Source organism: Callithrix jacchus, chromosome 14 (genome assembly GCF_049354715.1).
Source record: "Callithrix jacchus isolate 240 chromosome 14, calJac240_pri, whole genome shotgun sequence".
NCBI classification, from domain to species: domain Eukaryota; kingdom Metazoa; phylum Chordata; class Mammalia; order Primates; family Cebidae; genus Callithrix; species Callithrix jacchus.
Genome location: NC_133515.1, coordinates 72,037,340 through 72,064,171, shown reverse-complemented (window position 1 = coordinate 72,064,171; position 26,832 = coordinate 72,037,340). Strand labels below are relative to the sequence as shown.

At 46.7% G+C, this 26,832-nt stretch overlaps 1 protein-coding gene and 1 long non-coding RNA gene across 2 annotated transcripts in view; one reads left to right on the top strand and one right to left on the bottom strand.

Moving 5' to 3' along the window:
• HAAO (3-hydroxyanthranilate 3,4-dioxygenase) overlaps nt 1-18,099 on the bottom strand; it is a 27,545-nt gene extending 9,446 nt beyond the window's left edge. Inside the window, exons 1-4 of the mRNA XM_002757835.7 lie at nt 17,963-18,099; nt 13,963-14,041; nt 8,962-9,045; nt 8,478-8,584 (exon numbers count right to left, since the gene is read on the bottom strand). Of these exons, the coding sequence (XP_002757881.1) occupies nt 8,478-8,584; nt 8,962-9,045; nt 13,963-14,041; nt 17,963-18,042 (350 nt within the window). The 5' untranslated portion in view covers nt 18,043-18,099. The remainder of the gene's footprint in view (nt 1-8,477; nt 8,585-8,961; nt 9,046-13,962; nt 14,042-17,962) is intronic.
• On the top strand, nt 17,831-26,832 carry LOC144579314 (uncharacterized). Its single transcript, XR_013526642.1, has 3 exons — nt 17,831-17,894; nt 25,964-26,103; nt 26,592-26,832. It is a non-coding gene; the product is annotated as an uncharacterized LOC144579314 (long non-coding RNA).

Sequence of the window (26,832 nt, the reverse complement as noted above, 5' to 3'; positions counted from 1 at the left end):
GCTACTCGGGAGGCTGAGGCAGGATAATTGCTTGAACCCGTGAGGCGGAGGTTGCAGTGAGCCAAGATTGCACCACTGTATTCCAGCCTAGGTGACAGAGTGAGACTTCTTCTTAAAAAAAATAAAAATAAAAAAGAAATACTCATGAGTTTCTTTTAAGTAACAAAAGATGTAAATATGCAAAGAAATAAGGTAAGATGAAGTTTAGGTTTCATTGGTGGCATGACAATTTTTTTTGTTTTCCTTTTTATTATTTTGTTTTTTTGAAATAAAATTCACATACTATCAAATTTATCCTTTTAGTAACAAGTAATTTTAATTTTGTTCACTTTGCATTCCTGTACTTTTTCAGATCTTGAGAATGAATGTGTATGACTTTGATAATCAGAAAAACAAGTATTTTTTAAATGCCTATTATAACAGAAGATGTGGGCCAAAGTATCCTGATCCTGGTAACCTGATGTGAAACTTGATTTTTTTTTTTTAGTTAAAAAATACAATAAAAAATGATCATGCCACTGCATTCCGGGGTTGGCGACGGAGTGAGTCCCTGTATCAAAAACAGCGACAACAAAAGAAAACCTAGCCAAACAAAACACCGTTCAGCTTTTGGAAAATCTGTTTTCCTGAGCAATAGGCTGCTTCCTCCTTTCAGAAGAAAAGAATTGGGTAACTGATCAGAACCAAAGGAGAACCCCAGCTATCAAAACAAAGTGTGGACAGCGGGGCCTGTGTGCTTCCCTTCTTGGGTGTTGACTTGCACTCCTCTCTGTACGGTGCTGGCCCTAACTCCGTATTTCTCTATGATGCCAGATCTAGCAAGTTACGCTTTAGCAACTTGACCTTCTTTGTGATAACAGCACCTACCCCATAGGATCTTTGGGAAGATTCAATGACTAAATACACGCAAAGGCCTTAGCCAGGCTTCTGGCACCTAGCAAGTGCCATCCAGACGTCAGTGCATGTTGTGGAATGAGCCAGGGTAAGGAAACCAGCCGAGGGAGGCACTGGCCAAGACTCTAAACTCTGGGGGGAAGCAGCAGTTCTGTCTGCACTAACGTAGGTGGGTTTGACTTTGGCACCCCTCCGGCCCACTTTCCACATCCCATCCCTCCCAGAAGACCAAATGAAAGGAAAATATCTTGGGCCCTGAAATCCCTAAGCTAAAGGGAAATGTCAAGTTGCAAACTGCTTAGGGCAAACCTGCCCCCAATTCTGTTCAAAGTTACCCCTCTGCTCATTGGTATAAATGCATATCTGATTGCCTCCTCAGGAGAGACTAATCGGAAACTCAAAAGAATGCAACCACTTGTCTCTTATCTACCTGTGACCTGCAGGCTTTTGCTTTGAGTAGTCCCACGTTAACCAATATTCATGTTACATATGTTAGTTGATGTCTCCTGTCTCCCTAAAATGTATAAAACCAAGCTGTCAATAGGACTTTGAGGTATGTCATGAGCACAAGTCCTCAACCTTAGCAAAATAAACTTTCTAAATTAACTCAGACTTTTCTCAAATTTTTGGAGTTGACATTTTGGTAACCACAGAGGATTCTGAGTGGAGGTGCCCCTGACCTTTGACAAATCTCCTATCGGTGCTTGGTACCAGGGTGAGTTAACTTTGTGGCTCAAACCAATAGAACAATTTGCTGAGGTCTGGGACCACCCGCTCCAGACAATCCCAGATCTCCCCAAATTTGGTGGAGATCTAAAGTTTATTTTGCTCTACAACTCCCCCCTGCTTTTTTTGAAGTTTTACTTGTTTCTAACAAGGAAGGCAAGTTTTCCTGCTTCCATGACAATGGAAGGCAGGTAACTCCTTTATGGAGTTTGAGCTCGCTTCCAATAGGGAAGATGAGGTTTTTTCCTGCTTCTAAGATGGTAGAGAGCTGTCTTGAGCCTGAGACCCATCCCTGGGTAAGTAGCTGAATTGTGGGTTTGTCTTAGCTAAAGCTAACAACCTTCTGCTCTTGGTTTGTCCTTACCATCGGAGTGCTCCGTAATCATGTAAGCTGTGCCATCGTTTGTTCTGCTTGACTATCTGTTGTTGTTTGTTTCTGTTTTGTTGTTTCAGTCTTTTCCCATTTGGTTTGATCAGCAATATCTGACTTGATCAAATCCGAAAGAAGTTCCTAATTATGGGGAACAAGGCCTCTGGAGTGGCTAAATTTCCCCCGACCCCCTCACCCTGACATACACATAAAGGGCTGGGCACAGTGGCTCACACCTGTAATCCCAGCACTTTGGGAGGCTGAGGCAGGCAGATCACAAGGTCGGGAGTTTGAGACCAGCCTGGCCAATGTGGTGAAGGCCCCATCTCTACTAAAAATACAAAAATTAGCTGGGGGGTGGTTGCATGCACCTGTTATCCCAGCTAATTGGGAGACTGAGGGAGGAGAATTGCTTGAACCTGGGAGCCAGAGGTTGCAGTGAGCTGAGATTGCACCACTGTACTCCAGCCTGGGTGACAGAGCAAGACTCTGTCTCAAGAGAAAAAAAAAAAAAAGTGGTATGGTGGGAGGAGAAAAAGGAGGAACAAAAGGAAAAAAAAAGGAAAGTTTTTTTTATTTTGACTGCTAAGGGGCTTTATTTGCATAACAAGGCCACCTTTTGCTAGGCAGGCAAAACTGAAAGAGCAATGCTGTAATTTTGAAATAGCAGCATTTTTTTCTAGCTGAAATATGGTAATGAGATTTAAAAAGATTTTTTAAAGGCACTCAATGATTAAGAGTCAGCTTAATTAAAAGCTAACATCCAAGGGGTGTGTGTGTGCGCGCGTGCGTGTGTGTGTGCGTGCATGTGTGCGCGTGTGTGTGTGCGTGTGTGTGTGTGTGTGTGAGACTGAATTCTGTTTTCTTTGTTTACTTCTACTGTCTCTCCTTTCTCTTGCACACTCTGCTGCATGAGGGACCTGAAATCGTTTATAGTAGCCTGGCGTTTTAAAGAAATGAAGAAGGTGCTAGACTCCTTTTGGGGGGGTTTTCCTTATGGAACCCCAAGAATGTAAAAAGATAAGTTGGTCTCAGCTCTTAAACTACTTACTTTTATATTGTGTTACCTGTTTTTTTTTGTTTTTTACTAAAATAGTTATTGCAACAGAGGTTACTCTTACTCTTGAGGTTTTAAGCAAGAGTGTGGTTTAGACACTTAGAAATGTATTTGTTAAAAAAAATTTTTTTAAGTGCACTGTAAAAGCATCATGTGGTCTCAACTCATAATAATTCTCCCTTTTTGGAGACCCAGAATTCAGTGTGGGCTCTACCCAGAGCTCAGAGATCTAGTTAAAAAATAGGTAGTCCCTATCTAAATAAAATTGGTCTCCTTAAACCATCCTATGACAGATTTCTATAATTTTATGTTTAACTTGGCATCCATCTTTAATCTCCCTCTAGCACCATCAGACTTCTTCTCTCTGTACCTTATCATGTAAATTTTGTTATTTAATTTTCACCTGAGTTGTTTGCTTTAATATGCAACTTCAAGGCTATTTAGCTGACAACTGCCTATGGTTGTGAAACAGTTTATCCAGAATCTGAAAGTCTGGCCAGGCATGGTGGCTCACACCTGTAATCCCAGCATTTTGGGAGACCCAGGTGGGTGGATCACCTGAGGTCAGGAGTTCGAGACCAGCCCGGCCAACATGGTGAAATCCCATCTCTACTAAAAATACAAAAAATTAGCTGGGTGTTGGTGGCGGACACCTGTAATTGAAGCTACTTGAGAGGCTGAGGCAGGAGAATTGCTTGAACCTGAGAGGCAGAGGTTGAAGTGAGCTGAGGTCATGCCACTCCACTCCAGCTCAGGTGACAGAGCAAGATTCTATCTCAAAAAGAAGAAGAAGAAGAAAAAAGAATCTGAAAGTGTAAGACAGGAAAAAAAAAAACTTTTTATGAATGTATAAGATGTTCTTGTACGTAATTGGCATGCCTAATAAGTCTATATATGTGTTGTGTACACATTTCACTGCTGAAAATATAAAAAGGGGCTCTAGTTAACTAAACTAAATTCCTCCCAAAGTTAGTTCAACCTATACCCAGAAATGGACAAGGACAGCTTGGAGGTTAGAAGCAAGATGGAGTCAGTTAAGTCAAATATTTTTCACTGTCTTAGTTATAATTTTACAGCAAAAGCTTTTATATGATCAAGTTGTCATATTATTATTATGTTTTGGGTTGCTTAGAAAAAAACATTAATTTTTTTAAAAATTAAGGTGATGACATATGTTTAAAATTAAGGTTACATCTCTCTGTATGTGCTTTTAATGTCCTTATGACAGTAAGTTACAGGGCTTTGACTCCTGGGTCTAAAAAGAACACCAAGTACATCTAATTTTTTTTTTTTTTGAGACAGAGTCTCACACTGTCACCTGGGCTGGAATGCGGTGGCACAATCTCAGCTCACTGCAATCTCCACCTCCTGGTTCAAGCGATTCTCCTGCCTTAGCTTACTGAGTAGCTGGAATTACAGGCACCTGCCACCACACCCGGTTAATCTTTAATATTTTTAGTAGAAATGGGGTTTCAATATGTTGGCCGGGTTGGTCTGAAACTCCTGATGTCGTGGTTTGTCTGCCTTGGGCTCCCAAAGTGCTGGGATTACAGGCATGAACCGCCGTGCCTGGCCAAGTCCTGCTAAATGTTAAACACTAACAGCAATTAAAGTCCCTTCTTCAGGCCCAGTAGAAGATGCCAATCAAAGTAAACTGTATTCCTGAAACACAGAGACATAAATTAAAGCTATTCAACTCCTCAAGGCCCAGGGACTATCATGGAAGAGGTGGGCATGGGAAATTGTAAGCACCCATTTTGAGAGAGAAAATAAGTTCAGTTTCTCACTGGGTGCAGTGGCTCATGCCTGTAATCCCAGCACTTTGGGAGGCTGAGGCAAGTGAATCATCTGAGGTCAGGAGTTTGAGACCAGCTTGACCAACATGGTGAAACCCCATCTCTACTAAACATACAAAATTAGCCGGGCATAGTGGCACATGTCTGTAATCCCAGCTACTTGGGAGGCTGAGGCAAGAGAATTGCTTGAACCCAAGAGGCAGAGGTTGCAGTGAGCTGAGATCGTGCCATTGCCCTCTAGCCTGGGGAACAAGAGTGAAATTCCATTTCAAAAAAATAAAAAAATAAGTTCAGTTTCTCTATAAATTAGTCATTAATGTCAAAGGCACACTGATGCAGGACCAGCATATGGGTCTCCATGTCAGATTAACAAGGTTTTCTTGAAGCATTAACTGAATCCTAAGTAAAGGCTATGAAAGGCTTATGAAGGTTATATTTTATTGTCAACATATAATTTTGAAAAACATAGGCCAGGCGCGGTGGCTCAAGCCTGTAATCCCAGCACTTTGGGAAGCCGAGGCGGGTGGATCACAAGGTCAGCAGATCAAGACCACCCTGGTCAACATGGTGAAACCCTGTCTCTACTAAAAATTACAAAAAATTAGCTGGGCACAGTGGCGCGTGCCTGTAATCCCAGTTACCCAGGAGGCTGAGCAAGAGAATTGCCTGAACCCAGGGGGTGGAGGTTGTGGTGAGCCGAGATCACGCCATTGCACTCAAGCCTGGGTAACAAGAGCGAAACTCCGTCTCAAAAAAAATAAAAAATAAAAAATAAAATAAAAAGAAAAACATAATTAATTAGTTTCAAGCTGTTTTTATTAGAGCTTACTGTTTGGAACATTAAGTCTTCTCTCTAAGAATGAAGGTTTTTTGAAATCCTTGAGTTATTACTTTGGTTAAATGAATGATCCTATAATATCAAGAGTTTTAAAACTTTAATATTTGACAAACTTTCCAAAATCAAATGATAAATCATGTCTTTTTCTGACCTAATTAATGTGTAAAGATATTAGGTTCCCTGAAGTCCAAAAATGACATAGTTTGGCTTATTTGGTATAAAAATTGTACAGGAAGCATTGTCAAATATGAAGTGGTAGTTGGTTTTCTTTGGGCTGTATTTGTATAAATATCTTATTGGTATGTATTCCAAAATTATGGGAAATTCCTATAATTTTGATAAAACTTAGTGTGCATCATCAGTAGTAATTATAATTATATTAAGTTATTATGTGTTACAGAGCTAACAAATTTTCTTGCCAATTGTGTCTTTGACTATGGCTGCCTTAAAACTTTTTGTCATCCATGGGCAATTGTCTTGTTTTAGGAAAAAAACTGAAATTAAAATTTTTTTAAAATTAAGGTTATTACATCTCTCTGTATGTGCTTTTAATGTCCTTGTGACATTAAGTTACAGGGCTTTGACTCCTGGGTCTAAAAAAAACACCAAATCCTGCTGATTTTTTTTTTTTTTTTTGAGACAGAGTCTCACACTGTCACCCAGGCTGGAGTGCAGTGGCACAATCAGCTATAGAACTCTAACAGGTGTTCCTAAACACAGGTTTCTGATAACCCTGGAAATTGTGACATTAGAATAGAAAAGAAAAACTTTCTGAACTCTCATGGAGAGCTGAAATGTTTACGACTATCAAGGACAACAAGAGTTAACTGTGTAAACTGAACTCATAGAAGATTAAAGTAATCTTTTTTACTTTTGCTTTAAATGTTACTGATCCTTTGTTTTTGTTTTCTTCAGAGTCAAGGAAACTTTTCTTTATTGCTATTGACAGCTTTTAACAATTTAGTATTCTCCTATGAACAAAATTTGAAGGACATTTGTTTCTCTCTACCTGATTTCTCCAGAATTTGGAAGCTATTTGTGAGTATTCTTAACACTTGATCTTAGCCAAAAGGCCGAGAAGCGATGTGAGTATTCTTAACATATGGCAATACAGTTACATGCATAAGTGCAATAAGACTCTGTTTTCATTTTGCAACAGGACATAATTGGAGAAACTGGTTATTTTATCAAGGCTTTGACTGGAATGGTGTGCTTTCCTTTAAGGGATCAAGCTTGGTTTATTGAGCCAATAAAAAATCCCTGGGGAAACTAGCCTCATACCTTCCCAATACAGTGTTCCTGACCTCTGATAAGTAAAGGCCCTGTCTCTGACAGGCCCAGAAGCCCCAAGTTTGTTTTGTAACCTCAACAGGATCACCCAACTCATGGGTATTTAATAGCACATATACATGGCTAGGTATAAGACCTTTTAAAAAAGGTCTTAGCTGAGATTCCTTCTATGGAATAAAGTTCCATCAGAGCCAATTTAAAAGCCTATGTGAAAATAATTATTCTTGCTGCACTGTATATAAATAATTAGGCCAAGTATAATAAAGAAAATCAATCCTACCCTGATTTGTCTTTAGTAAAAATGGGAAACTAGAGAGAAAAATTATGTTTTGAAAACTATAGTACAACTGTCATTAGCTTCTAGTCTTGCCTAAAGCTTTTCAATCTTTATCATTTTTCTGCCATTTGGACTGAATTCTAATTTTTCTTGGCTACAAGTCTTCAAAATAATGTTTTCAATTTTTTTCCTTCTTTTTTTCCCCTAACTTAGAGTCACTGAAAACTAAGCTATGCTTTCTTTAAGCCCTGAAAACTGAATCTAGACAACTTAATCATCAGAAGAAAATATCAGCAACCTATTTAGTACCTAAGCAACTTTCATACCTGCCTGCTGATGTATAGACTTCAGAGTAATGTGGGCCCATGTCAATTTTCCAGGATTGTTCTTTTGTTTGTTGTTGTTTTTCTCCCTTCCTTCCCCTATTTTCTCTTTGTAAGACATGAGACTTCATAACTTTCTAAAAATGAACTTTCCTAATAATTTGGAACCTACCCCTCTACAAATAAACCATCCTCGCCATGAGAGGTCAGACAAAACCTGGGACCAGAGACTCAATTTCTTCTAAAATGCTTTCTCCAAAAGATTTTTTTAAAAGAAAAGGGGGAAATGTGAAAGGAAAATGTCTTGGGCCCCCAAAATCACCTTTAGCTTAAAGAGACCATTTGTCTCTTATCTATCTGTGACCTGGAAGCCTCCTTCCCACTTTGAGTCTTCCCACCTTTGGTTTGGATTGTCTCCCCTTTCCAGATGGAACCAATGTTTATCTTACGTATGTTGATTGGTATCTCATGTGTCCGTAAAATGTGAAAAACCAAGCTGTGCTCTGATCACTTTGGGCACATGTCATCAGGCTCTCTTGAGGCTGTGTCATGGGCACATGTCCTCAAGCTTGGCAAAATAAACTTTTAAATTAACTGAGACCTGTTTCGAATTTTCAGGGTTAACAACCTCAAGCAGAAAGCAGATTCTGGTTTCAGCCAAAGGTCATCAGGCTGTATGGGCTCCAGGGGGTCACAGAGAACAGAATCCACCCCACCCTACCCCTCCACCATCAGCCAACAAAAATAGGATAGGCTCTCCACTGCCTCTGCTGCGAAGCCCTCCTGTCCACTTAGTGGCCAGGAAGTGCTTTCTTGAGTCTATGTAGGATTTTTTCAACTGCAGTTTAGAGCTGCGCTCCTCTGCTGCTTGACCTTTCTCTACCCCAGCGCTCCAGACAGAATTACCTGAGCCCATCTAGCTCGGTCTCCAGCCGCCTCCGCTCAACCACCAGCCCCACGGTGTTGGCAAACCTCTGTGGTGAGTGGGGCACCCTGGCAGGCAGGAGGAATATCTGCAGTGGTAGACACAAGACACACAGTGAGGCTACCATCCCTCATGGAGCACTCAGCGCCTCCAACATCCCGAGCGTCCCCAGCTGACTCCCAGGCAGCAGGGGGCCACTGCTCATTCACCCTGGTCCCTCTTCTCTGTCCAGCCCCTACACCGGGGAACCAGAGGGAATATTGGACTGTACTGAGGATGGGGCAGCCTGGAAGAGGGAGGATGGGGAAGAGAGAGGATGGGGAAGGGGCAGGTAGGCAGGAGATGGTGTGGAGGGCAGGAAAAGGTAGGGAGGACGAGACCTCAGCCAGGGCCAGGAGAAGTGGACAGAGTGGATTCCATTGTGGCCACCCTTCTCTTCCCCACCCTGCTGGGATCTGGCCTCACCTCTCCCTGCCGAATGACCACATCCCGGTGTTTCCCTCGCTCCAGGACTCGGAGAACCATGTCTCCCTCCAGTTGGTAAAATACCTGTGGGACAGGAAAGAGGCTTGGACCCTCCCTGTTTTCTCTTCCAGGTCCTTGGCCACTGCCCAGGCCCTGAATTCTGACCAGGAAACCTGAGAAACTTTCTGAAGGCCTTGGAGTTGATGGGCAGCTCTATACTTCTGTCCTGAGGCCTGTCTCCCCACGCATGCCATGGACTGGAGTGCTGGGGACACATGGGATCATGTCTTCCAAGTGACCAGAGTACCCAGGATGCAACAGCGGTTGCTTGGCTGGCAGGCAGGAGTTGGATGAAATGCTTACTGAGGAACCAAGTGACCCAGCAGTCAGGTAGGGGACCCACCCATTTATTGTGTGCCAGGCACTTTTCTACTAGAAACCTTCAAAGCAATCTCCAAAAGTATCATTAACCCCATTCAGCAGAAAATAAAGAAAGAAAACCAAGGCTTAGAGGGTAAATCAACTGGCCTAATGTCACATAGCTAGTTAATCTCCAGCTGGAGCCACAGCTTAGACCCAAGGCTGTATGTGGCTCTGGAGCCTCTGGCCAGGTTGACACCCTGGCAGGGCGTGGGGCTGTGGAGGTTGCTGGGGTAAATGGACTCGATGACGCTGGCAGCCTGGGATGGGTTGGGGGTTGTGAGGGATGGGAGCATGTGCCTCCTGTGCTCTCCTGGGGGGCTCCTACTGCATTTTTCTGATTCCATCCTAAGTCCCTTATTTACTGAGATCACCCCACGTTTACTGAGATCACCCCATGGAATTGGGAGGAAGAGGAGGAGGCAGACTGGTTTTCTCTCCACCAGTCACACATTGCCTGGGTGTTAAAAGCTCCAGCCAAATAGTTGAAGGGATGTTACCAACAGCATCTACCAAGAGAAAGCAAGCTGAGCTCTAGGGACTCGGAGAAATGTGGCTCTGCCGTCTGCCACTAGGCACACATAGTCACAACCCTTCTGAAGGGCAATTTGGCCATGAGCGGGAAGAGCCCTGGCAGTTCACAATTCTGTAGGGACCGTGGGGCTTTTTGGGATGCAGGACCTTCAGTGCTAAAGCTGGGAAAGTTCTGGGTGAATCCGGATAGCTCATCACCATACAACCTGGACCTCAGTAATTTCACCTCAGGAATGAGACCTCAGTTAATCAGAGACACACTGCCTCACGGTGTATATTCAAGGCTTTTTTTCTTTTCTCTTCTTTTCTTTTTGAGATGGAGTCTTACTCTGTCATCCAAGCTGGAGTGCAGTGGTACAACCTCAGCTTACTGCAACCTCTGCCTTCCCAAGTCGAGCGATTCTCCTGCCTCAGTCAGCCTCCTGAGTAGCTGGGACTACAGAGGCATGCCACCATGCCTGGTTAATTTTTGTATTTTTAGTAGAGATATGGTTTCACCATATTGGTCAGGCTGGTCTCAAACTCCTGACCTTGTGATCTGCCTGCCTCTGCCTCCCAAAGTGCTGGGACTACAGGAGTGAGCCACGACTCCTGACCGCAAGGCTGTTTTTAACACAGCACATAGTTAAAAGCCCTCAGCTCTGCCAGGGTGCTCTGTGCCCTTGGTTAATTCAGTTAGCCACCTGTGCCTCAGTTTCCTCATCTACAAAGTGACAGTTGTCTACTCAAAAGGTGGCTGTGAAGATGCCAGAGATATTTCACACATATGTACCCAGTGCATAGTAAGCACTCAGTCAGCCTCTAGCTATTAATATTCATCATGAAAGTAATGCTAATATCATTATAGGGGAAATGGAAATATTTGATGGTAGATTCAAATATGAAACATTATGCAGCCATTAAAAACTATGTTTTTGAATAACTGTTAAGGAAAAATGGAAAATGCTAAAGATATGTTAATGATTCAAAATCATACCCAGCAGGGTTTGAGTTGGTGGCGATACAAATCTAGCATAGGCAGCCTGTGCACAGCAGCCCTCTGTGGTGCGATTATGAATGAGGTGAGGATTTTTCTTTCTATATTTCTCGTATTTTCTACAAGGAGCAATATTTACTTTTATTGTTAAAAACAACCCGTAGGCCAGATGTGGTGGCTTATGCCTGTTATCCTAGCACTCTGGGAGATGGCAGGATCACTTGAAGCCAGGAATGGAGACCATTCTGGGCAACATGGTGAGACCCCATCTCTACAAAAAATAGAAAAAATTAGCTGAGTATGGTGATATGTGCCTGTAGCCCCAGCTACTTGGGAGGCTGAGGTGGGAGGATCTCTTGAGCCCCAGGAGTTGAGGCTGCAGTGAGCTACGATTGCACTACTGTACTCCAGCCTGGGTGACAGAGTGAGACTCCATCTCTAAAAAACAAAAACAAACACGAACAAACAAAAACCCCATAAATATTATTTAATACAAATAAAAACAAACATACCAGGTTCTCTTATAGGGAGCAATTCGATATGCTTTCCTCCCCACACCCCCCAAGCGGGGAGGAAGTGTGTGTGTGTGTGTGTGTGTCTAGGGTCCTTTCACAATGAGGGAGGGGAGGAGGGGCAAAGGAAAAGTTGGGGGAGGGGAGTCTGGAGGGATCCTCTGGGCCAGATTTAAACCCTTACCAGGCAGGCTACTTGGCATTTTCTTGCTCTTGTCCCCTGCTCAGAGGGGCAGGCCTGGTCTGGAGCAGAGGAACAGACCACTGAACAGCAGAAAATCCCAAACAGCTGTGGGCAATCCGAAAGGAATTATGCTCAGTTTGGAAGCAAATGATGTTTGGGGGCCTGGGGCTGGCTGGAAGATTAACTGTACTGGCTCAGGCAAATACTGAATAGAGTCTGGCTTTCTGACCTGAAAGGCCTTTCAGGCAGGCCAAGTGGAAAGGCAAGGGGGTAGAGGAGCAAGGCGTATCAAGCACTGACTCTGCACCAGGCTCTGTGCACATACTCTATGCACTGAATTCTTCCATCAGACAGGGCCATTGTCCCCACGTGCTTAAGGAAACAGGCTCGGAGAGGTGACATGACATGCCCTGTCCAAAATCCCAGGGTAAGAGGCAAAGAATTCCAATGCAAGTTCATCTGCCTCTGGCCACCTGCACGCCCAAGAAGAGAGTGAGGGAAGTGGAGTCTATGTGGTAGGTGTGAGGATGAGGGAGGTGGAGTCTAAGAGGTAGGTGGCACTGGGGAATTGGGGGAGGTAGGTGGCACTGGGGAGTGGGGGGCTGGGCCAGGGAGCTGGAGGTACCCTGACTGCTATTGCAGAGGCAGAGCTCAATGAGGAGGAAAATGTGGTTCAGTAAGAGGCGTGATTTGAACCCAGGTCTGAGCAGCTCCCCTTTTCTCACTGTTCAGGAGGAGCCTGCATCCTGAGCTACACTGCTTCTACAGCACAGTCTGGAGTCTCTCCAGGCTCCCGCTGGGTGAGGACAGGCAGGGACAGAGAAGAGGTTGCCCAAGTGCTGCACCACCCTGCCACCAAAACCTCCTCAGGGTGGGACCAAGCTCTGTCCCAAGCTCACCTCCAGCCAGATTCCTCCCAGACACCTGGGCGTCCCTTCATAGTGAGGACACATGTGCTGGCCAGCCCTCCTCATCACTTAGCTGCCATATGAGTCAGGGCATGAGCTGTCCCTCAGGGGACACTCAGCCACCTGAGCTTGGAGAAACCACTGGATGCAGCATGGGGCAGAGGCAGCAGGGGAGAAGGGAAGCCAAGACTGAGGGAGACAGGAGAGCTGGGTGCTGAGACCAGGGCCAACAGAGAAGGCCGAAGCCCCTGGAAGACCCCGCAGCCAGCTGTGCCTCCCCTACATAGCCACTCCAGGTCCACCTACCTCCCCTGTATAGTTTTAGATTTTCCCATTGACTTTTTCCACCAAGCAAACAGTCTCCAGTGAGGTGCGTTTGTAAGAAGGGGGTAGCCAGGAGCGGTGCAGGGCCCCTGGAGGGTGAGAGGTTACGGGTGGCTGGTTCTGCTGGCCCAGGCCCAGTAGTTCCTCTGCACAGCCTTGCATGTGCCATTGCACACATGAAGTGCTCAGCAAATGTTTGTTGAACAGGTCATTCTCCCATGCTCACTACAGTCCCTGGCTGTGGCCTGAGTGCCCTCAATGGGGCAGAGGCTGTTGATCAAGCTGGACTCTGATCTTGCACCCCCAGAATCAGACTCCCTGAGAAGATGGGGAGCCCCTCTACTGGTCCTTTTCCATCGGAGGAGATTCTGTGTCTCTCCTTAAAGGGACTCACCTTCCTCTCTAAACTTTGCTTTTGTTTATTTACTTGGGTAGGGGAGTAGAGAAGCACAGTCCAAACATCAAGGTACAAAAGTTGATTCAAGGTAAATTCCCCCTCCCACCTGCCCCAGCCACACAGCCACAGATGGGTTTTGCAGCCTCTAGTTAAGGAAGGGCCACTCAGCCCCAACTCCTCCTTCAGCTCCAGGTATCCCCCTAGCATGCCCACCCCTCGGCCACTTGCTCCGCCTCCCTCAGCCCCTCCTGCTCCCTCTGCCACGCCCACAGCCCAGCTCTCACCCACAGTGTTCTGGCACTTTGCCCCTGTCCACAGGAAAGAAAATTTCATGGAGAACCTGGAACCGGAAGGAGAGTGCCCTCAAGGGTTGGTCTGATTTTGGAGACCAGTCGAATCTGTCAAGTTTGTGGAGAGGAGACTAGGGTATCCCCTGCGCATGGCCAACCCCTATATTCAGGGGGAGGATGCCTCACGCCTAGAGCCTCTCTCACCTTCGGGGTGTGGGCTGTTTCCTGGGGTTCCCCCAGCAGAGGTGCTGGCTGTCGAAGTGTCGCTGCCTGCCCACCAGCTTGGAGGCAGCAGTTGTGCCCTGTGATTTCAGTTGTGCCCCCTTCACTCATCAGCCATGTGTCCACCCCTATCCAGCCCATCATCTCTGGCCCTCTCATGGGAAGTGTCCGCTCCCCGCAGGGCCAGGCTCCTTGTCCACAGACCTAGATCCAAGGAGACGCAGTCAAGCCTACCTCTTCACCCTCCTCGATGTGATAGTCCTTCCTGGTGTTGGGGCCTCCGACGAACATGACTTTGAGCTGCTCCTGGTGCCTGCAATGCACAAAGTGGGGGAGACGTTCTAAACTATCACCCAGGAGTGAAGAGGGCAGGGGTCCTGTGGGAGCCAGGTGGGAGCCTGAGGACCCCTGGGAGAAGGAGCAGGGCTGTTTTGGCTTTACTGTCCCTGTCCCTCCACTTTCATCCGTGCATCCCCCGTGTGCATCTAAGTGTCTGTGTCTCTGGGATCGTGTCTGTGTCTGTCCCGGTTTGTGTGCCCCTCTCACGTCCTCTGACCCAACAAGGGGAATGATGTGGTGATGAATCTATGGCTTCATCAACCAGGATCCCAGGCTGAGATCGAGATCTCGAATTACAGCTGGGCACTGTGGCTCACACCTGTAATTCCAGCATTTTGGGAGGCTGAGGCAGGCAGATCACCTGAGGTCGGGAGTTCAAAGCCAGTCTGACCAACATGGTGAAACCCTGTCTCTACTAAATATACAAAAAATTAGCTGGGCGTGGTGGCATGTGCCTGTAATCCCAGCTACTTAAGACGCTGAGGCAGAGAATTGCTTAAACCCGGGAGGTGGAAGTTGCAGTGAGCTGAGATCGCGTCATTGCAATCCAGCCTGGGTGACAAGAGCAAAACTCCATCTCAAAAAAAAAAAAAAAAAAAGATCTCAAATTACAGAGGAGCGGCAAATTGGAGGCCCCTTCCCAGGATGGGGCAGGGCAGGGGCCAAACACCCTTGACCTGCCACTCACCCATGCTGTGTGACTATGGGACCCTGCACTCTCCCCTGGCTGGAGGCATGGCTCAGTGGATACAGGAAAGGTGACATCTAGCAGGGGCCTCAGACAGTGTCAAGTCAGTGAGACACGTGTTTATAAGCACAGGCCCTGGGGCATGTTATTAACCTTATGTGTAAAATAGAGAAACAGTTCTTACCTCACAGAGCTTAAACAGAATACATGAATTGATATTTGGAAGCTCTCAGAATGGTGCCTAGCATATGGCAAGCACTATTTAAGTGTTTGATAAAATAAAGAAACCTAGCCAGGCTTGGTGGCTCATGCCTCTAATCCAGCACTTTGGGTGGCAGAGGTGGGTGGATTGTTTGAGGTCAGGCATTTGTGACTTGCCTGGACAACATGGTGAAACTGTATCTCTACTAAAAATACAAATATTAGCCAGGCCTGGCAGTAGGCACCTATAATCCCAGCTATTTGGGAGGCTTAGGCACAAGAATCGCTTGAACCTGTGAAGTGGAGGTTGCAGTGAGCTAAGATTGTGCTACTGCAGTGCAGCCTGGGTAACGGAGACTCTGTCTTAAATAAATAAATAACATTCACAAATAAACTCAATACAACCCTCTTATTTTACAGTCTGTTTAGCCAGCCAAGAGAGGGTCACCTAGCCAGGGAATGACTGAACCTGAGCCAAGTCCCAGGCTCCCTGACTGCCAGGCTGGCACTGGGTCTGTGGGGCACCTAGTCAGCTGTTTGGAACGAAAGCATGCTTAACCTCCTCAGCCTTTCTGCTATTGGTATGGTGTTACCTTTTTATGGGAAAAATACCTCAGCACCTCCTGAGAACAACAACCCCCACCCCCCACAGCAGGGTCTTTCTTCAGGGTGCACACTCCGGGGTGAATAAGCATCAGAACGTGCCTGGGTGGGGCTTCAGGGTCGTCTGAGGTGGCCCTGCCACAGAGGGCAAGGGCAACAGCTTTCCTCAGAGCAAGGGAGAGGCTGGGTCCGGACCATTTGTACATACAGGGCACAGCAGGCTAGAGGCTGCTTGCATGGATGACGATGGTTTGGGAGGGGAGGGGAGGGGCTATCCCACACCATCATTATCCATCCATCATCCTCCCCCTATGGAGGAGGTCTGAGCCCCCAAATCTAGACTGGCAGGTCCTTTCTGAGTGTCCTCTCCTGTGGGCTGTTTTCCAGCCCATGGTGGGAGGCCTAGGGACAAGATGGAAGAGCCAGTCTTTTTCCTTTACCCTCCTTTTGGGAGGCTGGGCCCAATAAGCCAGAAGCACACCTGTGGCGCTGATGTTTGCAAAGTGAGTGAGGTTGCAGGGCAGGAGGAGGCTGTCGTGGAACAGTCTGTGATTAAAGAACTTAAAGCCACATAGAGCTTCAAGGAGGGGAGAGAAGCTGCGAGGAACTTGATGGGGGAAGGGTGTGCCCTGGAGAGCTGGGTGCAGAGGTTCTGAGACTAGAAGCACTGGGGATGACCTTGGGGAGTGATGCTGAGAAGGCTGGACCAGGAGGTGGACCAGCCATGGAGTCTGGTCTTGGCCTAAGGGGTGTTGGGAAACCTGGAACATTGTTATTTTTTAAAAATCAACTTCACTGAGATGTAATTTAGATACATACAGACAATTCTTAAATAAGTCCACTCAAGAATTCTTTCTATCCAGCAATCAGAATGCAGAAACCAGACCTGCCCCTCCTCTGGCCGAACCCTCCAGCAGCTTCTCACTTTGCTGGGTGGTGCTATGGGCTGAATAGCAACCCCTTCTCCCAAATGTATATGTTGAAGTCCTAACACCCAGTCGGGCAGAATGTGACCTTATTTGGAAATCGAGTCCTTGAGATGTGGTTAGGTTAGGATGAGGTCACCCTGGAGTAGGGTGAGCCCCTGATCCAATAGGCCTGGTGTTCTTTTGAAAGGGGGAAATTTGGACACAGACACAGACACAAACACAAGGAGGTCGCCTTGTGAAGATGAAGGTGGAGGTGGGTGTGGTGCGGCAGAAGCAAGAACACTAATGATGCCAGCAAACCATCGAATGCTAGGGAGAGGCCCGGGCGGATGGACGTGAGACCTCGGGGGAGCCTTGGGAAGACTGAGAGACTGACTGCAGAGAGGGATAAAGTGGTGGGAGGAGGCAAAGGCGACGACACATATTTGACTGGGGGGCAACAAGTGGTAGGAGAGGTCTTTGGGGAGAGATTGACTATTGGCCATGTGGTGTTGCATGGTGACCAAGAGTGAGCGTGGACTCTGGAGTAGAACTGTTCTGTGGGTTGAGTCTGGAGCCTACCCGACAGGCACTCTGTGACATTGGAAAAGTGACTTATGAAAATCCCACCTCATGGCGCTACTGTGAAAATGAGAGGAGATGATGTAAAAGCACTTGGCATAGTCCTGGGCCCGTCGAAGTGTTAGTGATTGCAGCTGTCTGTTTTGAGGTCCCACCCATGGACCATATCCTGTGGACACAGCAAAAATGGGGAATGCGAACCTTGATCTAGCTGGCATGTGAGGGCCAGCCATGGAACTGGGGGGATGAGGGAGGTGACTGTGCCGCAGGGCAGGGCCTGAGATGTCTGCCAGAGAAAGATGGCAGCTGGACAGCCAACCCTATTGGGTGCTGCAGGCAGAGGCTGCTGGCAGAGGTAGCCTAGGTAGGGTCTGGTGGTGTGTGTGTGTGTGTGTGTTCCTGCACGCCTGCAAAGAGGGGCCCTGGAAAGAGCAAGAAATCAAGAACTTCCCAAAGGAGCGGATTCTCTGCCTTTCCCTTTGCCTGTGGCTTCTGGGAAGGGTTGGGGTGTCTGATTAGGCTGCCCCCAGGCCTACATTCGAGTGCACTTCTGGGGCCTTGAAAACCACCCTCCCCACACTTTTGCGTTTTCCCAAAATGCCCAGTGTCACTCGGGGTTGGAGAATCCTTTCTCAGCCCCGCATAAGGGGTGTACCCTGCCATCTCATCTCCCACAGCCTCAGAGCCACCTCAGCCTTCTTCAAAAGTCAAGGCCACAGTCACTAGAAAGAGGAACAGGCCGACGTGGTGGAACCGGAACAGCCCGTTTCCATCTTCCCCCGAGAACTCAGAGATTGAAGCTGCCCTGCTGCAGGCTTTTGGGTTCAGGAACTCGGAGCTGAAAGGTGAGGGTGCAGATGGAGGAGAGGGAGGAAGCGAGGGCAGGGGGAGGCCGTGACGGTGCAGGACTCACATGAGCTTGTTGCAGACCGGGGGCTGGAAGGATGCCCGGTTCTCCTCCACCCAGGCCCTCACTCTCACGAGGCGCTCCATGACTGTCGGAGCGCCTCCTCGCTGCGCGGTACTCAGCCGAGGGAGGCCCGCGGCTCCGCCCAGCCGCCTGTCGGCAGCCTTTTTAACCAGAACCCCAGGCTCACAAGGCGGAGCAAACCCCAGCGACCCCACCCCCGCGACCCCGCGGTGGGTGCTTGGGCCCTGCGGATATTGGCCTCTGGTGGACTTTGGTCTGAGCCCGCCGCCCTCCGCTCCACCCCAGGCCCTGGAGAGCGCGGCGGCCGCAGCGCTGGGGGACGGCGGCCCGGTTCCCCGGGTTCTCCGCAGGGCAGGGACTCGATCTCCGTCGCGTCCCGGGGCGCCCTGCACACTCGCGCCTGCGGTGAGGCCTGCTCCCGGCGGAGGACACAGAATCCACATCCTTCCTGGGCGCTTGTCCCCAGACGTTCCTTCACTTTACGCCCCGGGGGGAATCCCAGGGAGGGCCCCCAGAAATACTACATGGGGAGAGGGCGGTTTGGAAGTCCCAGCGCTGGAGAACACGGTGCTAGCGCTGGGGTCAAGGCTTGGCTTTCCCCTCTGGAAAATGGAAATGACTGCCCGGCCACTGAGGGCTGCGGTGCGCACCCAGCAGGAACGCGCGGGGGTCCCCGTAGGTCCGGATTCAGGGTGAGCCCCAGACCTGCAGCGTGCGATCGGCAGACTCAGCGGCGGGCTCGGCGAGGGGAGTGGTGCGGGCGCCGAGCTGCCGGGCCAGGGCTCAATGCAGGACCGTGGGCCCTCCCCACCCCACCCGAGGCCCGGCAGAGCGGCCGCTGTCCTCCGCGCAGCGTCGCAGTGGACCCGGAGCCGGGTGCGCAGCTCCTTAGGCGTCTTAGGAACACACTCAGCTGGTACGCAGCTATGGGAGAAATGTGGCAGATGCAGACACTGGCTTCAGTGTCTCAGCCCTCGGGAATCTCGGGGTGCTAATGATGACAGCCCCGTGTGAGAGGCTCTAACAGTTATCCTGGGGGTGAGGGGCTGGGGCGCTGGGCCTGGGCGTGCAGGTGTGAGGAAGGAGAAACCTGAGCGGGAATGGAGGATGGAGAAGGAAATCCGACACCTGCCTTTCTGCAGGAGGCAGAATTCTTAGGAAGATTGGAGGAAGTAGAGTGGGAGCTGGGGTGTCGGGGAGGAGCAAAATGGCTCAGGCCTCTGACATCAGAATCCAGACTTTAGGGTTTAAGAAACTAAACGCCTCCAAATCATGCCCTCACAGCCCGCCTGGCGTGGGCTGGTTTTCTCAGCATCCCAGACATAAAGACTCCCCTGGTGCAACTGAAAATCAAAACCCAGACAGATAAGAAGCCAGATTCCCCACTGAGGAAATTCCCCTCCATTTCCTCTCTGCCATTATTTTCTTTTTCATTTTTCTCTCTCCTTCTTTGTAGTTATTTGTCTAGGACAGTTTTAGCTGAGCACTTCTTTCTAGAATATCGTTTAGCACCCAAATAACTCACAACACCTTCTTTATTTTTCTCATCTACGAGTAATCAGAGACATAAACAATGACACATGAAACACCAAGGATCTGAGATGTGTTAGGTTTGCTTTGAGTGCTGGTTAAGTGGAGGGATGGGTGAGTGGGTGGATGAAGGCATCAATGAATTCACACAAAAAGGAGAAAAAATGGATTTCAGCCCAACAGATGTTCTGTTACCATAGTGCAAAGGAAAGAATGATGGGTACTCTGTATTTTAACTGATATAATCAAATAATGTGAATTATTAAGGCCACAAGTAGAATTCTGGAGGTCTGGATTATCCTGAGTAACCCTCGTCACAAGCTAAAGCACTGCTATGTCATAGCCATCAAATATGCGCTTTGGTTTGTGCTGTGTAGAGAAAATACCATGTCTGGTCTACTCACTTGGCATGCCTCCTGGCTCAGGCACCACTGGACTCCAGTGGTCAGAAAACGGACAGTTCCCATGTTGTGAGTATTCTGGCACTGTTGAGTTGGAACCATCTGGAATCCTTCTGGATATTGACTGTTGGGCCCCTTGTAGTTTCTGGAATTTACCCGCTTCCAGGAGCCTCCTCTCTCCTCTGCACACAGGAGCTCATCTGCATTAAAGAATCAGAAGCAAATGGCATCTATCCTAGGATCCATGCCCAGAGGATCTGTCTGCTTGCTGGTGTCTTGCCCTGGCCTCCCCCGGGTGCTGTTTGCCTGCCCAGGTCACTGAGACCAGCAGATCCTTCTATGCTTTGCTGAACCTGGCTGGTAATAGCTATCTGACCCTTCAATTCTTCCATACATTGAACTAGTTGCTCCAGTGAATCCCTTTCCTGGCCCTCTGTGTTCTGTCTCTGCCTCTCTGTCTCTCCCTCTTTGTCTCTCTTATATAATTCAGCAAATATTTTAAAACGAATAGCTTTATATGAACAAATGGGCTAGATCATGAACTACTCTGGTTATTTGGAAATCTAGGTTCTGGTCCTGCTATCTCTTTGAGTTATTTACAAGTCTGTTTAAAAGTTTCTAGACATACATTAGTTTGTTTTTTGTTTGGCTATCATTTTGTTTTTCACTTCTAATGGCATTGCATTGTGGTGAGAGAAGACAGTCTGTGTTGTATTACTTTTGGGTGGGAGATGTGTTAAGATTTCCTTTGCAGCTTAGCTTATGGTCAGTTTTTGTGAATATGTATTTTCTGCTTAGAAGGCAGTTCTGAAAATCAAAGTAAATGACTTATGCAGAGCATTTTACATAGAAAAAATGTAATGGATATTTCAGCTCATGAAAACTGATTACTTAAATGTAAGTAATATTTTGATAAGCTCATGAAAATTAAGAAAAAAAAGAATATAGTTCTGCATCTTTCTATCAGGTCAAGCTATTGTGTTACTCAAATAGTGTTGGTCCTTATTTTTTAAAGTGCTTAATATTTTATTTTCCAAGAGAGATATGATAAAGTCTAACACTGATTTTTTTGGGTCAATTTCTCCTTTTTTTTTTTTGAGACTGGGTCTCACTCTGTGCCCAGGCTGGAGTGCAGTGGTGCGATCTCAGCCTCAGCCTCTCTGGGCTCACATGATCCTCCTACTTCAGTCCTTCCTGTAGCTGGGACTACAGGCTCGTGCCACCATCCCCGGGCTACTTTTTGTATTTTTTTTTTTTTTGTAGAGATGGGGTTTCACCATGTTGCCCAGGCTGGTCTCGAACTCCTGGGCTCAAGCAGTGGCCTCCCTGTAATCATAAAGTGCTAGGATTACAGTGGTGAGCCACTGTGCCCAGCCTCTCCTTATTGTTTAACAACTTTTGCTTTACATATTCTGAATGTATGTCGTTAGATGAAAACATGCTCACAACTAATTTATCTTCTTGTTGTAGTGCTTCTTTTATCTCTAAGAAATATTTCCTCTTAGTTTCTTTTCAACTTGACTTCAACTTTGATATTAATATTGCTACAGCCACTTTGTGTTAGTATTTTCCAGACATGGTCAGCTGATAAAAAAGATGACACAATAACCCCTTCCCTTCCTGAATCCATACCACATTACCATGTGACTTTGCCACTCTTCCATTAAAAGGAGAAGTTGGGGCCGGGCGCAGTGGCTCACAACTATAATCCCAGCACTTTGGGAGGCTGAGGCGGGTGGATCACGAGGTCAAGAGATCAAGATCATCCTGGTCAACATGGTGAAACCCCGTCTCTACTAAAAATACAAAAATTAGCTGGGCATGGTGGCGCACGCCTGTAGTCCCAGCTACTCGGGAGGCTGAGGCAGGAGAATTGCTTGAACCCAGGAGGCAGAGGTTGCAGTGAGCCGAGATCGCGCCATTGCACTCCAGCCTGGGTAACAAGAGTGAAACTTCGTCTCAAAAAAAAAAAAAAAAAAGGAGAAGTTGGCTGGGTGCAATGGCTCACGCCTGTAATCCCAGCACTTTAGGAGGCCAAGGTGGGCGTATCACAAGGTCAGGAGTTTGAGACCAGCCCAACCAACATGGTGAAACCCTGTCTCTACTAAAAATACAAAAATTAGCCAGGTGTGGTGGTGCACACTTGTAATCCTAGCTACTCAGGAGTCTGAGGCAGGAGAACCACTTGAATCTGGAAGGTGGAAGTTGCAGTGAGCTGAGATTGCACCACTGCGCTCCAGCCTGGGTGACAGAGCAAGACTCTGTCTCAAAAAAAAAAAGGGAAGTCCTTCTCCTCGTTGGTTGAATCATGGTTGGCACTGTGACTTGTGAATACAGAAGGCAGCAGAACTGATGCTATGGGACATCTGAGTGTAGTCCTCGCCAGGTCTGCCAGCTGCTGATCTCATCACCTGGAATGCTGCTGCCACCACGTACAGAAGCCTGGGTTAGTGTCCTGGAGGATGAGAGACCATGTAGAGGGTGAGGCTGGCCAACAGCCTGCACCAGTTGTGTAAGACCGTCTGAGATGACTGTAGCTGCACGAGTGACCCCAGCGGAGACAGGCAGAGACTTGCCCAGCAGTCTTATTTGTTACTTTAAGCCATTCAATTTTTTTTTAAGATTAAAAAAGTTAGTTTAGGCAGAAATAGTCTGTAAATAATTATACAAATATTGCATGGATATGACCAGAACCTTGAAGCTGGTGTACAGTGAGCTAAAATTTGGAAAATGCTTAATGAGAGAATGGCCTAAAGGGCCATTCCGTACTCTGAACTCCCCAAAGGCAAAGACCAAGATTTATCCACCTCCAATATCTCCCCTGGAACCTTACGCAGTACCTGGAACACAGTGGACTCTCTACAAATACCGAATTGGGAATTCACTCATTATAAACACTGGGCGTCAGCTCTGGTTCTTCCAGGCTGCAAAACTAACATATGAGCAAATTTCTCCAGGTAGATAGGAGTGAAGTAAACCCCAAAGAACCAGGAACTAGAGCCAAGTAAAGAATAAACCCCAAGAAGGTTTGAGTAAAAAAGGATACTGTTTGCACACTGCATATGGGAAAACAAGTAGAAAGCCCAAAAACAAAATAAAAACTTAACAGCAAAGAAGAAATAAACAAAGCCCCATCAGTTCTACAGCTTAAGTTAGCCTAACCACAGCTGAGATATGGCTTCCCAAAAAACTAAATGGCAAGTTGAGAGAAAGGCTCCGTTGTCAGTCAGGTCAGCTGTTCCTGAGAAGAAACTAAATTCAAAACTAGATAAAACTCTCCCACTACTAAACACGTATATAGACAGGGAAGTATTTTTTTCAAGTGATACTAATAAGTTGACTTGGGTGACTTAATAGCTTTCATGAAGAATTCTGAGAATTGGTTAGCGTATTTGAGGAACTCCACAACTACTTACAATAAAAAAGAAAAGCAACTTTTGAAAATTTAGCAATATCTCAAAAAAGAAAAACCTAGTTACACGTTCTCGTAAAGAAGTTTCACTATTAATATAAAATACTCCAAAAGTTTAGTTCATAAGACATATTCAAAATATATACCCAATAATCTAAATTTAGATGCTAGAGTAGCAATATAATTTTGATTCTCCAAAGATTACCAAGCATGAAATAGCAGTCTCCTTGGTGAAGGGGTATTGCCAAACCAGGTGTCTCTACACCCATGAGATCTTAACACCAACATGCCAAGTTTCAGGATCTCTGCCTTTGAGATGAGAGTCGTCCTCACTTGCCTCTTTGGGGCCTGTCCACCAGATTCTCAGCGTGATGCCAGCTCACTGCCATTTTCCCCATGCCAAAATAAGGTTTCTCTTTCAGGTGTGGCATTTTCGGAGGATCCATGAAATTCAGCAAAGTTAAGTTGTATGCTGCTCTGCTCTTTATGTCCACTTCATCTTGTCCATCATAGGATGACCCTATGTCAGCACTGGGGAAATCTGCAGCCAAACACACTGGCACAGCATCCTCATTAGCCTTCTCTTTGGCAGTGAGTTCTTCCAAAGGCTGGATTATTTCTATCTGCAGTTAGTCATTAAGCTTGAGGAAGGTCTGACAAGCACCAGCTATTTCAGCCTTGCTTTATTTTATTTTTTGAGACAGAGGCTCACTCTCACCCAGGCTGGAGTGCAGTGATGCTATCTTGGCTCACTGCAGCCTCCACCTCCTGGGTTCAAGCGATCCTCCTGCCTCAGCCTCCCGAGTAGCTGGGACTGCAGGCACATGCCACCATGCTAATTTTTGTATTTTTTTTTTTTTTAGTGGAGACGGAGTTTCACCCTGTTGGCCAGGCTGGTCTGGAACTCCTGGCCTCAAGTGATCTGCCCACCTCAGCCTCCCCAAGTGCTGGGATTACAGGTGTGAGCCACCACACCTGACCTTGGGTGTATTTTACATTAGACCCTTTCACTGGCCAGAGTACCATAAAGAACCTAGTGTTCAGGTACTTGCAGGCACAGCCTGGATTACCAGGGAGGATGGAAGATACCAGAGTGAGCATATCTGTGCCTTGGATCCTAACCAGGTCCTGAAATAATTAGCCATGCTTGTGCAGTGTGAGAAAAGCTTCTTGAGCCTCTTTATGGAGCTCCTCGGAAACACTGCCGGCTTCTTGGAGAATTAGTTTAGGATATTTCAGCTGCCACTGCTGATACAATTCATTATCTTTGTGGGTCAGAAAAGGAAGCCAAATGTCTTTAAACTCTTCAAAAAGCCTTAGTTTCTTAGCTTTGCACTCTCGCTCCTCGGCAGTTGGGGTGTGCTTCGTGCTGCCACTAAAGCCACCTGCCTAAGTCATTAAGGTTTGTTTTTTATTTGTTTTTTTGAGACAGAACCTTGCTCTGTCACCCAGGCTGAAGTGCAGTGGCATGATCTTGGCTCACTGCAATCTCTGCCTCCCAGGTTCAAGTAATTCTACTGCTTCAGCCTCCCGAGTAACTGGGATCACAGGCGTGTGACACCACACCCGGCTAATTTTGTGTTTTTAGTAGAGACGGGATTTCACCATGTTGGCCAGCCTATCCTCGAACTCCTGACCTCAAGTGATCCACCCACCTCAGCCTCCCAAACTGCTGGGATTACAGACGTGAGCCACTGAACCTGGCCCTAAGTCATTAAGTTTTGAGGGTGGTTTGTTACACTGCAGTAGATAACTGAGACAATAGGTATGTTTTTCCTGCGTTATTTTGTTTTAGATACACCTTCCATGAAGGGAACCTAGCTGGAGTTTTAAAAATCCAATCTCTACGTTATGTGTTTAGTAGCCACTGGATTCAACCTTTCGTATCTATTTAATTAATGCTTCATTTGTACTTATTTCTGACATCTTCTTTTGGGTTTTCTAATTACCATGCTGTGTTAGTTTCCTATAGCTGCTACTATAAATTACCACAGGCCCAGCACGGTGGCTCACACTTATAATCCTAGCACTTCGGGAGGCCAAGGAGGAAGGATGGCCTGAGGCCTGGGGTTTGAGACCAGCCTGGGCAATATAGCCATACCCTGTCTCTACAATAAAATAAAATAAAATAAGTTTTAAAAAATCAGAAACTTAGTGGCTTAAAACAACACAAATGTATTGTCTTATAGTTCTGAAGGTCAGAAGTCTGAATGGGTCTTAGGAGCTAAATCAAGATATTGTCAGAGCTACATTATTTATGAGAACTCTAGAAGACAATCTGTTCTCTTGTGTTTTCCACCATCTAAAAGCCACCTGCTTTCCTTGGCTCACAGGGTGCCTTCCTTCTCCATTAAAACACATCATTTCATCCCCTGCTTTTGTTGTCACATTTCCTCCATAACTCTCCAGCCACCCTCTTTCCCTTACAGGAATCCTTGTGATTACATTGAACCCACCCAGATAATCCAGGATAATCTCTTCATCAACTGACTTAATCACATCTCAACATCCCTTTTGTTTTGTAAGGTGATATACTCACAGATTCTGGGGATTAGGACAGGAAATTTTTGGAAAGAACCAGCAGGATTATTTCATCTACCAAACATGCCTTTTCCTTGTTTCTGTTCTTATTCTTCACAGTAACAGAGACCTTAGTTAAACAATGGTATAATCAACAGAAAGACTAAAGGTTCGCACAACTGGCTATGAAGAGGAGAGTGAGCCTGTGACTCAGCAGCGCCATCATGGACCCTGGTTCTTTCCATCCCTCCCATGTTCAGGTACTTGAGTGGCCAAGGGATGAGGCTGGAAGCCTCCTTATTCACACCCACTGAGGGAAAGAGTTGAGTACCCATCACTTTCCCTTTGGACAAGGTTTCACAAGCTTGGCACTATTATTATTAGTAGTAGTAGGGTGCTATAGCTGGAACCTGAGCAACGCCATTTTATAAAAGACATAGCTGTTTTTCAGAAATAAGTTGTAACGACTGCCCCATTCTCCTCACAATAACTACTGGCCTTGGCTTCTGTAAATAAAACTGCTAGTTTGCTCTGCAAAGTGCTCACTGTGTAAAGCTGCGTACCTTTTCTTATCAGTAACTGCCAGAATTGCTGGCCTTTGCTTACCAGTAACGACCAGAATAAGCAGCCCAAGCTAATTCCATCCTGGCCCCTGCGAGTTGTAATAAGTAGCTAAGACCTGTGGATTCTACTACTGCCCAGACAATGTGTAAACTAACGCTTATCTTGACTTCTGTAAACCACTTAGGTAACAAAGTGACAACAAGTCTCTGTTGTCCTTGGAATGTCCGGAGACGGCTCCCTCCTCTCTGCCCGGGAGGTGATTTACGGAATCCCCTGGCCCTCAGAATGTCTGAATCCCTTCACCCCACCTCTGGAGGTGGTTTACGGGTATAAAACAGTCTTGCCACCCTTCCTTTGGGGCCACGAGTTGGAAAGACATGAGTCCTCCACGGTCACCGGCAATAAAGACCCTGCAATTTGGCATA